General features: G+C 45.3%; 2 protein-coding genes across 7 annotated transcripts in view; one reads left to right on the top strand and one right to left on the bottom strand.

Annotated features, from left to right (window-relative positions):
- The window catches only part of TSPAN4 (tetraspanin 4), a 488,885-nt gene extending 477,593 nt beyond the window's left edge, over window positions 1–11,292 (bottom strand). For 2 of the 5 annotated variants that reach the window (XM_069803562.1, XM_069803561.1), the window contains exon 1: window positions 11,076–11,237. The gene's annotated coding sequence lies outside the window, so the exon portion shown is untranslated. Of the gene's footprint in view, window positions 1–11,075 lie in introns of all 5 variants that reach the window. The other 3 variants (XM_069803550.1, XM_069803565.1, XM_069803556.1) reach the window with 2 other exon arrangements.
- Window positions 11,293–11,366: 74 nt separating this feature from the next.
- Window positions 11,367–15,059, top strand: POLR2L (RNA polymerase II, I and III subunit L). 2 transcript variants are annotated; one of them, XM_069803569.1, is made up of 3 exons: window positions 11,367–11,517; window positions 11,981–12,088; window positions 14,594–15,059. In XM_069803569.1, exons 2-3 carry the CDS (start codon window positions 11,994–11,996, stop codon window positions 14,700–14,702), a joined length of 204 nt encoding a protein of 67 aa, XP_069659670.1. In that variant the 5' UTR covers window positions 11,367–11,517; window positions 11,981–11,993; the 3' UTR covers window positions 14,703–15,059. The 2 variants fall into 2 exon arrangements, with proteins under 2 accessions (XP_069659670.1, XP_069659671.1); XM_069803570.1 differs by having other exon boundaries at window positions 11,417–11,567; window positions 11,987–12,088.
- Window positions 15,060–16,559: the final 1,500 nt, after the last annotated feature.

The following is a 16,559-nucleotide window of genomic DNA, read 5'->3' as shown; positions in this document are numbered from 1 at the left end:
ATTGCACTTTTTCCTCCAGGGATCTTGCATGGTTTGGTTTGGATTCCATCCCAGCTCAGTCCTGAACAGAGAGATGTATCAAACAATTTCAGTGCACCACATTTCATTTTAAGTTTAAGTATTTGAAATGACTTTGAATGCACATTCTTGACATTTCAGTACTATTCTGGATAACTTTTTAATACACCCAATTTTTACTAAGTAGTTAGAGTGTAGGGCAACTGGACTAAACTAAAACAGAAGATTGCACCGAGACACACATCCACAGAACAAAAGCTGTTTGGGTGGAGTACAACCTTCCCATGGGAATTAAAAACTTCATCACTAGCTATTCGAAATTCAGTTGTACCGAACACTGTCCACCATGAAGCAGGACAAAGACATGAGCCAGCAGCAGAAAAAGGAAAGTCCATGAGACAAATAAGCTAGTTCTGACTTTCACCCCTTTCACTGCAGAGGCAGATAAGGGGACAACAAACTGTCAAATGCCTTGAGGACATGGGGCAAATATTCAGGGTCAGACCAACTCTGCAACTTATACAAAAGCCTGCCTAACAGAACTATTCATCAACAGGCAAAGGCAGGGTTAATACATTCTGTGTGTGTGTGTATGTGCGTATATAGTTATATGTACACTAATGAAATACCATGAGGAGGGGTCATCAGAACCATTTTCCTCACTGTAACAACTCGGGCAGCAGTAAAGGACAGTTGGCTCGTCCACAGCAGCACTTGCCATCAGAATGAGTACTGCGCACAGTAAATGGGGCTTCCAGTTGCCAAATGCCAGAGGGTGCAAAAGCAGTCTGACTTTGGATGAATAATTGCTAGGACTGAACCTGCAACAGGTAAACTGGGTGCATGGAGAAAGAACCCGAGTGGGGAAATAAAAAAAAAGCAAGCCAGAATTAAACTGTAAATACTTTGATACAGAGAATCTTGTGTGTTCTTACATTGGCCAAAACAATGGCCCAAAACTGGTCTTCCTTTCATAATATAATACAAAGGAACATGAAACCATTAATGTCTAGCAATGGCTCATCATGGGTCCCATGAATAAAGGACTTGGCAATAACCCAGCAGCCACAAGGCTTATAACAGCTTGCTTGGGAACTTAGGAGAATTTGACTTCTTTCCAATAACTCCCTTAGGCTCCCAGAGGAATCCCCAAACAGCTTTTCAAGCCCTAAGAGTCGGGCCAGTTGACAGCAAAGAGGATACCCAAAAGGCACTGCAATGACAATCCTGCAGCAGAGCAGGAATGCAGGCAAGCAATAAAACTGATGATAAACAGGTCCACAATAAACTGGCCCTAACCATAATTAAAACAGTAGGGCACTGCCAAAATGAAATGGTCATTTACTGACAGAGAGAGCAAAGAAACATAAAACCCCAATAGAACAGTAAGAGATCACAGACAGCTTTCAGAAAACAAATGCTTCTCAAGCCTACCACTGCATCTAGATGAAGAAATCTCCTCTCCTACTTCTGAGTGTAGCTTTCCATGTCCTCACCTCTAGCAGGGGAGCAGGATCTTCTGGGCAGTTCTTGCTCTCTGGTATAAAGGCATTCTATTATCCATTCTCCAAGTAAGAAATTTTCTTGTGTGTGTGACAGAAAAGTCCTAGTCATCCCACAGTCCCTTTCCTCCAGATGTCCTGATTCACTCTCACAAAGGCAGAATGCCTAAGCAGCAGCAGCAGTACAGGCAGAGCCACTGCAGCACAGCCCTAGCCCACTACCACTGTGGCTAAAGCTAGGAATGCTTGAAAGAGGGCATCGAACTGGCACTTCTCTACAGCAGCAATAGCTCTTCTGTGCTCCACAAACCCTTCCTCAACCCATAAAGTGGCTGCACATGTACTGGGGAGAAAGCCATTCTCTCACCCACATGCCATTTTGTTCTGCAGGACAGTAGGGAAAGTGTATTTGTTCAGCATGCATTTTAAGAAGATAGAGCATCTCTGCTTTAAACTGACCCCACACACTGGAGCTGTAGTTCAACAGAGAAGCAGAAAAATACATCTCCTTTGCAGAAATGCAAATACATCCAAATATACCCCTGGCCCAGATGCAGACAGGTGCCATCCTTTGTGTAACACTGAGCACAGCTAACAATCACCCACGTTACAGATAAACCACCACACAATTCAGTTATTAGAGCTAAACAGAATCCACACACACATACCCATCTTCAGAGGTTTCTCAATACAAACAGAAAAAGCTATCTTTCACAGAATATAAGCACTTTCTTTAATATTAAGCTTTTTAGCTTCTCTACTAAGAATGGCAAATGTCATAAATCAAGAAAAGAAGTATCTTGACAAGGTCATAGAAGAGGCCTGCAGAAAAGAGCCCTGGCTGGGGGGATGACCCAGGGAAGAGAGCCCATGTCCATTCACTCAGCATGCTGCTCATCAGGCCAGTGGGGTGCAAGGGTAAAAATTGGAAAGATGTCTTTGTTCTATGCCTATGTGGGAGAGACCCAATATAAGGAATCAAAATAATTTGGGGGTCTTCAAAATACTCAGCATATCCTAAAGGAGATGGGAAAAGTGCTCTCCAAATAGCTTTGGGGAGGGCAGAGGTAGATACAGTTAAGTACCATTTGAGATCAGGCAGGGATTTGAAGGCAAGCTGCAAACAAAACTGCAACCTTGATCTCACTGTTCTTTTTACTTAGGCCAAAAACGAATGCAAAACCCCAACCAAACCCATCAGTCCCTGGGCACAGCTCAAGCAGCCTATTGTACCAAGAGGACTTATCAATCACTACAGACAACCCTCTCTGATCAGGTCATATGATTGAAGGCTTTATTTTATTATTCCCTGACACCACCACCAAGCAAAGCAGCAGCAGCGTATCAGATCAGACAAAGGAACTGCTGCCCTTCAGAACAGACTCCTGAATAACTGCTCCCTGATGTGCACGTGTGTGTGATTTAGCTGTGCGCAGTGGGAATGCAAGAGTAACATGCCACATGTGCCATTACTTACTCAGTTTAAAGAGGCAACACAACCGAAAACAACCAGAACATTCAGAAATCAAGTTGGTCTTGTATCTCGAGTTTATTAAAGCTTCCTGACTATTTAACCCAGTATGCTCCAGCATTCCCAAGTACTCTACACATGCTGAAGAGTGCTAGAACTGCTGGGTAGAGGCAAGAGATGATGGAAAACTCAGTGAAAGCTAGCACTCTACAGCTAAGTCCCAGCTCCAACATACTGTGTTTCACCAGCGTGCAGGCCTCAGGGCTTCTCTGCAGCAAGCTGGAGACCCTTGCTCAGCTTTCCAGTCCTGGCACTACTACACCCCACAGTTTCCCAACCCTTTGCTACTCCAGTGCCATTGTGCTGTGATTAAAATGCTGGAACTGGCTCTTGAACAAAAAAGAAACTCACCTGCAAGCAAAACAGCTTCAAAATCCATATTCAATGTTTGAAGATTGTAGAGGCTTCTCCCCCTTCACCCACTGAAATATAACAGTTCTTGGTGTTTCATACAAAACATGCTGTAATTTCTTTCTTTCCTGCAGAGCAGTCACTGTGCATGTGTCTACCACTGTATTACCTTAATATTTTTTTTTAAGAAGAGCTTCTCTAACAAAAAGGAATTCACTTGTACAAAGCAAACTGTATTGCTTCCGCAAAATTTCATTTGAGAATCCACAGTTAAAGCACAGGACCCCTACAGTTACCAGTTCTGCAGTGTGATAGCTTCAGCATCCCTTGTGAGATGAAGCATGTCACCTTAATGCATCCTTAAGGTGAGAGAACGACCAAGCCGATTGGCTTCATCACCCTAAGGGCACACAAAGTGACATATTTAATCTGATGAGAGATGCTAAAGCAGTGCCTCTTAATATTTTATGAAACATTTGGCTGGTTTTAATTTTAAAAACAGCAGCTCAATAAACAAAGCAATGGAACTTTCCCTGTATATGGCACAATGATAGGTGCACAGCAGCCCAGTCACCCGAGCGGCAACATGATATCCTATGCGTTGACTCTGTCCTCCTCCCCACATCCACCCTGGAAGCCCCATACACTGGGAGGTCTCAGGCTCTGCACACCAACAGGGTCTTTTCCAGAAATAGCTATCTTTCACAAGGATTCAGTACATAGCAGGAGCAGCTTTGGAGCTGGTTTAGGGCATCCAGCTTCCATACAGCACTTAATCTGGACACAACAGGCTGACACGTCCAAGCTGAGCAAGTGGTTTTAATAAGAAAAAAACTGCATTTTCTTCCCTACCTGATCAGTTCTAGAACAAGACTACAGTTACAGACTTTCAAGAAACGTAAAATGAAAGCATCCCACTATTACTACTGCATGCTTGCTTTAAGCTTACCTGCTTTCTTAAGTAGCCACTACTGACCACTCTCTGAGACAAGGTACTGAGCAAGATGGATCTTTGCTCCTACTTACAACAACCATCTTTTATTCCCACTCCCATGAAGGCTTGCAAGATGCAAGACCCGCCAGAAGACAGATGGAAGGAAAAGCCCAAGCATCAGGTTTAAATACAGACATAAGCATCCCCAAAAGGCCCAAAGATAGCCTTCAGCAGAGCCTGCTCTTTAATTCTTTGTTCCATGTACATCCATCATCACTTATGAGAGCCTCAGAGATAAGACTTCAAAAATAAGTTAGAAAATCCCCCCATTCCTTTTCATTGGAGTTCAGAGACTCATAGATGCCAGGGCAAACTACCACAAGAGGAGTGGCTCGCTGCAGTCTCTTTAAATAGAGATAAATCTTGATGGGAGAGGACCTCTTTATACACCCAGAGAAAAGAGTTCCCAGCCAAAGACAAGAAGTACATCAGAGACAAAAGCACATCCATGAGCTCAATGGGAATGCATATACTGCTCTCACCATGGAATATCATCGTCTTGGGGCTCCTCCCTTGAAGCATTAATAATTGACAAGTCCTGGCCTCACCTCAACTGCACAGTCTGTCCTTTACTCTGGAAGGAAAGATTCTACAGAAATGAAAGGCATTATCCCAAGAAAGGGAATTATTTTGTCATCTGAGGACACTTGCATGGAAAAGCAGAACTGATGGGCAGCTCCTGTGATCTTTCTGATTAAAATGCTGCCTCAGGATATGACTCTCCCTCCCTCCCTCCCCCCCCCCAACATGAAACAGTCAATTAGGCTGTGATATATTCATGTAATAAAGGCTTTTTCTTATAAAAGATGTCAATCCAAGACTGGCAAACATTATACTTTTGCCTTGAAGTGACCTTACTGAGAACAAACATGACAGATAAAACCAGTCCTAAACTAGTTAAATACTGACATTTGAGGAAGCAGAGAAGTGAGGGAGTAGACAGGTGTTTTTTCCAATCCCATCTCAGTGCTTTAAAAAAAAAAAAAAGGGGGGGGGGTAGGGGGAGTTAAGGATGATAAGCCATTTCCATGAAGGGCTATCTTGCCTTTTCATTATTAATTTCATATAAATGTACACATACACACAGGAAACTACACCCACCTGCCACGTACAGCAACCTCTACAGGTACAATAGCATATTAAACCAAACAGTGCAAAATTCTGTTCATGGCATCAGACACAATGGTCTCTGATGATCATCATGATGACCATCAACAGACAATTCTTAGACCAGCGTCTTACACTAAGGAACCTTACACCACATTAAAAAAAAGTAGTTCTTAAAACAAGAACTGCCTTTGTGGAGCACCCATCCGTAGCTAGAAGAGCACCTCAGCTCTCAGTTCTAAGCACAACTGGGATCACCCTGAAAAATACAGATGGTCCAGCTATGCTTCTCCATAGCAATGTCCTGCCTCCAAGGGCCCAGTGTGAATGGGAGGACACCTGAAACAGCATTAACATACACAAGCAGCAGGGAAGGCTCCATAAATCTTAGAAAGCTACGAAACACCACCACTGCTCACCATCTCCTCCCAGTTTGATAGCAGAAGCAATCACTAGATATGCCACAGAGATCATTAAAGATATCTTTATGAATAACACATGTACGCTGTCAGAGTCCCAAGTACAGAGCCCCACTCCAGCATCCTAACTCCTGTCCAGTGAAGCAGAACAAAGTCTCTGCCCCACAAAAATAGCAAAATAAAGTCTCTGCCCCCTTCTCAAGTAATAGGCAGTGATCTTTACATCTAACACAAAAACACCTTAAATCGTTTTATGGAAAAACATTTGCATTTTTGGATGCATCTATGGGACTTCCTCATACACTCTATTTAGCAGAGACATCTGTTACTCTCTCTATATGTATTTCATATAAATCCCACCCTCTGAATCCTTTCCATCGGTTGTCACTAATGAAGCTTTGTGTGCAAAACCAAGTGCATTCTGCCCCCATTAGGAAGCCAATTACAGCAGGAAAAACAAGCAATTAACAAGGTGTAAAATAAACATCCTGCCACCTGCCTTTTAATAGCAACCCCACTTCAAACAAGTCAGTCTCAGCACAGCTTTCTGAATTGGCAACTGATATTATATATGTATTTATGCAGCAGCTGGTCTTCATTGCAACAAATATTACAGGCTTACCAGATAAGGTCAGCATATTTTAAAAAAATATATAGCAAGTATTAAACCCTGCTTTGAGGCCCTGAATGTTGCTTTTAATGAAATCAGCAGCATCAGGCTTGTCTGGTATTACAGTGAAGCTGCAGTCACATCCCCAGCTTAGAGAGGTTTCTCTTCATTTCTACTTGCTTAGCAGCTTCTGTATTTGTTTCACTAAATCCAGGGACGTGAGCAGCTATTAAACAGCATGCAGGGCAACTAAACAATGCAAAGCTCTACACAGTAGACAAGTCTTTCCTCCTTCCATCATCCCTGCCTCTCCTTCTTGGCTTTCCCACCTCTCTACCATCACACATAAAACTATATGCAACTGGGGGCGGGGGACAGGCACATAATGGGGCAGAAAGCCACCCACTCAAAAAAATCAAGGGGAAAACAAATCAAGATTCCAGCTTAGTCTTTGCTCCTTGAGCCTGCAAGCTTTACAGGGAAAGGAGGGAAGTCCTTCAAAAGTCACACTAGCTGGCTCCAGAGGGAGCCACTTTTCTTTCCCTTTTGTGGAACGGGATGAATGACACACTTCTCAGTAGTTAACCAGGACTAGAGAAAGCCCAACAGTAAATCTGCAGGATTTAATACACTTGGAGTGAAGAATGTGCCTGAGAAAACAGCAGCGGAGCTTTTGTCTTTTCATCTTACCTTTGTTTTTTAATCTTCCCCTCTTGCTCTGGCTCTCTACGGCTACATATTTATTCGTTAAGTTTTCCATGTCAACTTTTCAGTTCCTGACTAATGTGCAATTTAATCACTCATTTCAAGACTCATGCAAGTCTTTTTCTCTTAGGGTTCTTCTCTCTCTGGCTTTGTTGAGATCTGAGGAGTACAACACTGAATATGGTACCACAAGTTTTTTGCACATGATTTTGTACACTATTCTGAAATTAGTCAGAGATGGAGTGAAAACTGGTAACATTCTTTCTCTAAATGACCACAGGAAGCAACAGGAAACAGCTTTTAACTCCAGAGCCAACAGGGCTATCCACAGGTCTACAGAAGGTTGCAAGTCAGGATCAATAGTACCAAAACAATCCTTCACTGAAAGTTGTTCTAAAAAGTCCTGAATTTAAATAACAATTCACTACCCTTGAACACCACTGCTACCTAACTGGCAAATCAGATCTTCGAAGACCCAAGTCTTCAGTCCTGGTGATTCTGTATGCAGAAACAAGCAAAGTCAGAAGGGGAACAACCACAGAAAGTGAAAAGCAGTGAAAGGTGAAAAGTCTCCAGACTCGTGAGGGTGCACACCTAAACTTGACCAACTGCAACCCACAAAGTTAAAAAAAAAAAAAAAAAAAATTCTCAGCCACTGGTTTCTCACGCTACCAGTATGAGTGCAGAGATCCCATGACTCCTTCCTACAGCCCTGCTTACTGAGACAAGGTCACAAAAGACACAATCTGCCAACATAAGCTGCAGGAGGTCATACAGCCACTCAAGCTATAAAAGTATTTTAGGAGTAGTTCAGTCAGTCAGGTCACTTAACTGACTTTTTTGGGGGTTGTTTTTTAAACAAGCAGCAATATTTTCCCTACATTTTCTGGGTGGGAGAATAGGAAGCAGGTTCTACGCCTGAGTCACCAGTCCAGGATTTCAGTACTCATCACTAACAATGCCATGGAGCGGTCATGCCTAGCTGTATTTTGTAGGTCTAAATCCACAAAAAAATGCCAAGAACGAGACTCAACCCAATAGTGATCGTGGGACGGAACACTTTCAAAAGTTGTTCAGATCACAGGAAGAAGTCCTGTAGTGCATTAACCAAAAAGTGAGGTATGTTATCTGCAATACCCCACAACAAAAGCATCACATGACAGAAGCTGCTCCAGAAGCACACCAGAAAAGCAGTCCGGAGTTCTCAAACTTACTTCAACTCGACTAGTTCTAGGGAATTCTCTTCTGCTCAATGCTGAGGACTGCTCCAATGGGTTTCCTGGCCACCAGGCTGTCTGAAGGCCCTAAGAATCAGCAGTCTGTGGACTGCTGCTTGTTGAAGGTGGCAAGAGACCAGAAATGGGATGAGAACTTAATACGAGAAAGACCCATGCAGTTCTAGAATTAGTTCTAGGAGATAGGACTCCATCTCTTGCAATTCTTCTTCAAAGGATGCTTAAAGAGACCTATTCTTCCAGTCCTCATCCATCTTCAGAAGGCTGGTTGAAGAGACCAAATTGGACTAAATACTAAACTGCAACAGCTGAGTGTCAGTAGTACCCAGCTCACCTGAAAAAGAGGAGTTGAAAGGTGGCATGCCACAAATGGCTCACTCCGCAGTCACCCGAATCAGCATGAGCTGATTAAACGTAAAACCCATAAAACACTGACTCTAACAGTCACATCTGCGTACATCCCCCCCCCAGCTCTTTTAAACAGACTTCTGCGGTTTGGCAAATGGTCAGATTAAGCAGAGGATACGTGAATTTGAGCAGAGAATGTTCTCAGTATGTAGCAGTCTCTCCAGATCATAGATCGTAAAAATTCTTACATTTTCTAGGATCAAAGAAGCTACAACCATAAAAGACCTGTTAGTGAACCAAGCGATCACCCAGCCAAAGCAGGTTATCTAGAAAAGACATAACAAAGTTAAAGTGACACTGTGAGAACAAGCTGAGTAAATTTTGCTTAGCATCTTTTTCCAAAGAAAAGTAAGATACGAGAACTAGGTCTGAAAGTTAAAATTCAGTTTTGTTTTTAAGAAATAAGCAAGCACATTTCTACAAGGCAGCTATAAGATGCTAACCTACGTCTAATGATGATGTGGCTCTGCCATGAAGCCCCTGTGACAGCCCCTCTTTCTCATTCCCAATTGCAAATTTCCATCTCCAAACACAACTGCCTTTCACTGCACAGTTCAGTAAGAAAATTACTTTGGAGCCCTGGTGCTGAAAATGCATCAAAGCACTATCTCCAAATTCTCAACCCCTCAAAAAAAAAAAAATTTTTCAAAGGAGAAAAAGAAAAGACACAGTTTGGCTCCTGCTAGCCTACAATAACAATAATAATCTAGAGATCGCAGGAGGTTCATCTACCCTCCATGCCAAGTCAATTCGCTCCGTTCACAACTGCGTATAATTGTTCCTGGGACTGCAAAAATTACTGTCTTTTCACTAGCAGTCAGAATTGTAAAAATGCTTTCAAACAACCTCAAACCCTTACTTGTTAAAACAAAACTATTTGCTCTTTTACGGTTCAAGTTAGGTCTGGCATTTCTGTGCAGAGGGTCAATAATCCAGTCGTTCAAAAAATAGTCACGAAAGACGTATTAACATAAGCTGTGCATTAAGACACAATTATTTATATGCCTGACAGTAATGGCTCTGCGCCGTGCACTGTATCAACTCACAGATACTTTAGCAGGAAAATAAAATACTTTTGGAGAATTTCTGCTCTGCCCAAGGACAAGCAGCATAACGCTAACGCTGTAACAAGAGAACAATAAGAACTGACAGTGTTCAGACTAACGCTTCATCCCAGAGTCTCCAGAACAGCAGCGTCTGTCCCTTAAGTTTGTAGCCATCACAGCATGCTTCCCTTTGCTAAGCGCACACACAGCCCGTGCCTAATGCTTCCCCAATCCTTGGATTAATGGAACACAACTAAACAATTTCGAGACGCGTTATCCTCTGCTACCAAACCCTCCCGGCTTGGGGCACCCAACAAAATCGGTCGCTTCGCCCGCAACCGGCCATCGCCCCCGAGAGAGGGGAGCTTCCCCCGTCCCTCGCAAACCGGGGAAACGCCGCTCGTCCCGCCAGGCCGGGTCTCGGGCAGTGCCCCGGGGGCAGCGCGCACCCCCGCCGAACCGCTTCGCGTCTACGTTCGCGGCGCACGGCGGGACGGAGCGACTTGAAAAGTTAAACGGGACGGCGGCGAGTCCAACCTGACCCCGGACTTTACAAACTCTCGGCAAACCGGCGGCCGCCGTCGCGCCCACAGCTCGGCCGGGACTCCAGGGCGAGTTTGCCTTCGCAGAAGTAAACGCTGTGTGGGCCGGGCAGGGCACCGGGGAGGAATAAACGGTCACCCCTCGGGGCGTGCGATCGGCCCCGGCGGCAGCCGCTCCCGCCCGAGGGCGGGCGGAAAAAAACCCGGAGAAACGGCCCCAGAAGGGGGCCGCGGCGCCGCCGCCTTTCCAGAGGCGCGACACGGCGACGTGCGGCGCCGCCAGCGACAGTCGGGGGGGTCCCAACCGCCGCCCCCGGGAGCCCCTGACGGCCTCCCCCGGCCGGCCGCTCCTCAGCCGCGCCGGGGAGGGGGCTCTACCCGCTGCGGGGACGGGCGCTCCGGCCGCGCAGCTACCGCGGGCACCGGCGCCCCTGCCCGTGAGGGAGAGGACCGGCGGGCTGCCGCGGGGTACCCCGACTCCGCGGTCCCACAGCCCCGTCCGCCGGAGTCCCCCTCCCGCCCACCGCCCCCCTCCCGCCGGACAGGGGCTGGCGGGTGCCGGGCTACAGCCACCAGTTGCGCTTCCCGCCCCGGACGGCTCCGGTACCTCAGCCGGGATGGGATGAGAAGTCTCGTCGCTGCAAAAGCCCTCTCGCAATGCAACAAGTGCCCACCCGCCTGGGGAGGAGGAGGAGGAGGAGGAGGAGGAGGGGCGGGGGCGGGCGCCGGCGCCGCGCTCGCTCGGTGGCTCGCACCGCCGGTGCCGCCGCTCCGCCGCTCCGCGCTCCCGGCGCCCCAGCTGCCACTCAGCGCGCCGCACGCGAAACGCGAAGGCAAGCCCGCCCCGCGCGCGCACTCCCTTGAGCCGCCCGGGACGCCGTACCCCCGGCCGCTACCATCTCGCCGCCCTGCGCAGAAACGGGGGTGAGCTGGGCCGCCTCCCGCCCGCCCGCCGACGTCGGCCCGCCCGGCGTCGGCGCGCTTTCCCCCGCCTCGCCGCACTGGTAGCGCCCTGGCAGCCGTTCGGGGAGCGCGGAGGAGCCGTTGCGGTAGGAGTCGCCTGAAGGGGCCGGGGGCTTCCTCCCCGCCTCAGGCTGGGGTTCGCGGGCGAACCGGGACCGGTCTTCTCCGGGGAGGCCTGGCCCGACGAGCGAGACCTCGGCCCCGGGCTCCCCTGGCCCTGCAGCCGCCTCTAGGCCTGTTTGTGCCGGCCCGTGGGGCAGGGGTAACCCGCTCCCGGGGCTGGGCCTCCAGCGCCCGGCGGAGCGGCGCTGCCCAGCGCCCTGTTCGGAACCGCCCGGCGCGGGAGGCGGTGCGGGCCTGGCGGCTAGGCGGTGAAGCACGGCCTTAAGCCGTTACCTCTGTGACGCGGCCTCTTCTCTCGCTTACTGTCACGTAGCCTGTTGAGCTGCCGCTCGAGACTTGTACAAGTTCCGAATTTCTTTTCTGGGGTTTGAATATAGTATTCCGTCACTTTGCGGAGGTCTGATACTGTATTTTTTAATGTTACAGCCACAGTGCAAAAATGATCATCCCAGTCAGATGCTTCACCTGCGGCAAAATAGTTGGAAACAAGTGGGAAGCCTATCTCGGCCTTCTGCAAGCAGAATATACAGAAGGGTGGGTAATATTTCTGCATGTTCTTTGACTCAGATTTTAGATGCGATTGCACAGTGCATAAGATACACAAGTGAGGATCGTGGCATTACTCATTAGCCATAAAGAGACTGAAATATTGCAGATGTTAAACTAAAGGTATTTGGAAAGTTCCTACAAAAAACATCTTTTTTTATTTCATTTATAGAGTTAAAAGCATTAAAATAGTATGGGTTGCTAATCACTTCTCACTAATACTGGAATTTAGCAGAGCTATTCTGGTAGCACTTCTGACTTACTTTCCAAGTATTACATTTTAACATTTTTTCCTGTCTTCATTAGTCCTCTGCTTTTGTATGTACGTTGTTATTGATAAATGCTCACTTGAAAACAATTGCTGTGGACACTGGTGTGATTCTGGGATGCCTGTTCAAACTAATGCAGTTGTGGTATCGTAACATCAGAAGCAGAGTTTACAGATATCAAACAGTTAAAATCTTACAGTGCAGCGTCAGAATCACCGTTAATGGTGGCTTAAGAAACAGATGGACAAAATGGAAGAAATAAACTTGTCTAAACAATTTGTGGTTAAAAAAGACCCACACCTTTCTGTTTGTCCCTTAAGATTGCTCTTTTTCCACAAGCTCTTGGAAGCTAGAGGAAAAGGGAAATGCAACTGAAGTTGTTTTAGCTGAAATATATAGTATGACTACTAAAGTTGTGATTAATGTTAGTATTTTGCATGTCTGGTAACTGCATTTGAACGTTCAGAACTTTCCAGATAGCTCTAAAAACTTAGATATCAACAGACATGATATGCTTTTGTTCTCAAGTGTTTTGGAAAGTTTAGATATCATGTGATATTATTTATAAACATTCTTTTTAAAAAAATACACTGTTCATATACTTCTCCTAAATAACTTTTGCAAGTGCTAGTCCTAAAATGAATAGCCCTGCTATTTAAGCCCTTGAAGAACTGTTGATAGGTACAAGGACTAATTGACGTCATCAGAGAAGCTGCTGGAGTTTGACTCCATGCAGTTAGACTGTACTGCTTGAAGCCAAACAACCTTTTACCATGGTCCAGCTTATGCAGAGGCTTCCTTTCAGTCATTTGTACTTAGAAGAGTATCTATCTATCAATCAGCTTCTTTTTACAGGAGAATTACAGGTTTCAGGACACTACATTTGTTTTAAGCAAATGCTGGGTTGTTGCACTGCATCATATAGATCTAAAGACCTGAGATCAGTCCTATTTCATGAATGTCAAATTCCGAAGGAGTAGCAGACTGGCTTTATGGTTAATAGGTTGGTGCTAAAGAGCTTGGATAGTGTCACCTATCCTTAAGAGGTCTGATAGCGATAGCCATAGAAGACATGTGCAGTGGTTTAGGCTCAGATGACTCACACATTCTCTACCCAGCCATAAGAATCTCGAGCAGTCACTCAGAAGGAATTAAGTGGAAAGACTATAAAACACAAATTTCTTGTTGAGCAGTCTGCACATCCTTATTTGTATATTTGTGGGGAACAGGTTGTATAACTGAATGCCTTCTGATAGGGGAACTGGAAAGGATTTTAGCCTTCCTCGGGATTAGCATCCCATCCATATGTGGGGTAGTTTGCATTGTGAGTCATTTTAGTTTCTATATATCTCACCCTTTTAAGGTGGCTTAGATCACAAATTTATCTTGTGAAGTAGGAAAATATCATCCTCAGTTTACAGAAACATTGTGTTATAACGGTGCTTAGAGATGCTAACAGTAGCATGGATAACAATGCTCAGAGAGCCTATTCCTTATTCCTGTGTCAGGAGACTGTCTGGTGCTTTCGTGCTACCTTCTACCATACAACTAGGAGGAGCTTAATTATGGACTGTCAAGGATTTTAAGAGGAGTGGGAAAGACTTCCCGTGTTTCAGAACTGTGTTCCTGTTACCACATTCACACTTCTGCTTGATCAGATTTTTAAACAGATCAGCTCCTCTCTTTTCCACAGACTGGTGTTTATAAAAGGAAGACTGAGTTACTGTAACTAAATAATTGAGGTTAGAAATGTACCGTATTTCAAGCCTCCTTCCAGCTGTGAAGACGAAAATTTTATTTCCAAAACCAAAATACTTGCATCTCACTTAACCTTGCTGTCTCGTGACCAAATACGCCCTCGCGAGTGGGGTAGTTCAGAATAGGAAATTCGTAAGAGTTACATCTGTTACAGTTCTGCTCCTAAGGGAGTTCTTCAGACTTACCTCTGAAAGTTTGGTAGCTGGGTCAGCTAGATGCTATCTTCAACAGAAGATTGTGTGCTCTTGCAGGCCAGAGAACAGGCAAGCACCCTGTCAACAGCATTAAATGGAAAAGAACCTTAACAGCACGTGCTAAATTTCTATTTCTTAGTTTGAACTGCAAACAAGTTTTCCTCTATGACTAAGCTCAAAGTCATCAGTATGTTGCTTAGGAACACTTACAAGTGGTTCTGACTCACTTCATCCATTATTTTTTTTTTATTGTTGTTCCTGTTCATTGATAGAGATGCCCTGGATGCCCTTGGTTTGAAGAGATACTGCTGCCGCAGAATGCTCCTAGCCCACGTGGATCTGATTGAGAAGCTTTTGAATTACGCACCCCTGGAGAAATAAGATGAAAAAAGTACCATTCTGCAAGCCATGCAGAACGTATCTCTAATTCTAAACTTGAAACTGGACTTCAGGCAGTAAAGGATGAAAGCTACCTGTAGTGCAACCATTGAGAGATGTTTTGCTTCTGGAGAAAACACTGCCCCGAGCCAGTAACCTCTTTCAAGGAAACCAAGGAAAGATGAAGTCCACTTAACGAAGATATGAAGATTAAAAGTTTAGATGCTTCACTTTAAATCTGTGTTTGGAGTTGTTTTGTGAACTTTTAGATGCTTCTGCCAGCAAAACTAAATGTTTGTTCATGTAGAAAAATTACTATATTTCATAAAAATGTTGAAATAAAGGAGGTTTTTCCCTGTAGCCTTCCTACAGTTTCTAGATAGAGTTAAGTGTATGCTTGGATCTTGCCCTTTCCTGGTGGTGGTTACTTTGAGGTTAGCAGTACTATTAAGTAACCAGTTCAGTGTTCTGCTCTAGGCAGGCAAGGAAGGGGGCTAGAAACATGGGATTGAAGCTCACGGTTCCAGCAACAGGGAAGCGGGTAAATTTGTTTGGTAGGAATGAGGCATTAGGAAGCTTCTGGAGCTAGCAGAGTCCACTTTCCACCACAGTTAAAGTCAACTCGCAGTCTCTACCCCAGTTCTTACAAAACACCGGGGCTGCTGTATTACAAAAGACTGGATCAGATGGTGCAGTGCCCTTCATTTAGGTAAAAGATGTATGAGTGTTCCCATGGAAAGCACTGGATGTGAGAATTTACGCATGCTGGTGTGAACAGGATCAAAGTCTTGATCTTGCCAAGCACCTGCACCACTCTGTAGCTGGTATGCATGCAAGCTTTCCACTTGTTAGTCATTTCATCGGCTTCACGTTGTGCTGCACACGTGGTGTGGTCCTGCCTGGCCAACGGAGAGCACTCTGTGCTCCTGGTGGAACGAAATACAGAAAGGTCAGCTGTACATGCAGGGCTCATGAAGGTTACCTACACTGCGAGACAGGTGCTGACCCTGCCAAAAGGTCTCACCTGTCACACTATCAGGTTGAAAGCTGGACCATGTTTCACACTGTTCTCTGACATCCAGAAAATGCATCATTCGGGGGGGGCGGGGGTGGTGCACAGGCAGACACACCCACCTTACCTGAAAATGAAGGACGCCAATTCCTACATCTGTGCATGCTCAGGATTCTGTTCAAATGCAGTGTTAACCCAGACACAAATGTAGGACAAATCGTCGTTAACAGCAGCCTTGTAGAAAACAGGCTGGAACAGATGATAATCTCTTGGCTTGCAGACTGTTACTCCCTGGTACAGTTAAACTTCTGGCACTTGCATACCAGCTGCTGGGTAAGAAGTAGCTCTGTGGATTCTTTTCCATAGCTGAAGAACTACAGAGAAATTGGTTTGAACAAAACCCGGGTTTCCAGAGATGGTAATTATTTAATGTGCTCACTGGGTGAAACTTGGACATACAAACCTTAAAACTAGATTGTCTCACAAAATCAGTTGCAGGACAGCTTGCCTTTGGCTATCACCCCACCAATCTTTACAGTTGAACTTGCTTTTCAATTTAGTACAAGGCAATAGTAGATGTTTCCCATACTCAGCAGTTCTTCACTGAAGACATTTTAAAATCATATGCTTTATCTTAATGCAAAGAGAATTAAGCAATTAATTCTAGCATTTGTTTCATAGTTGGTTGGATAGCGTATGTTCTGCATGCCTGCTGTATTAGCTAGCTAAACGCACTTTTAAAAAAAAACAACCAACCTTCACTTCTTTTTCAGGCTATTTTTTAAAAGGGACACTATGAAATATAGGATGACCTTTCCAAACTGAACTCTCATAGGACACTTTTCCGT

Source organism: Haliaeetus albicilla, chromosome 16, assembly GCF_947461875.1.
Source record: "Haliaeetus albicilla chromosome 16, bHalAlb1.1, whole genome shotgun sequence".
NCBI classification, from domain to species: Eukaryota; Metazoa; Chordata; class Aves; order Accipitriformes; family Accipitridae; genus Haliaeetus; species Haliaeetus albicilla.
This window is presented reverse-complemented; position numbering and strand designations above follow the sequence as displayed.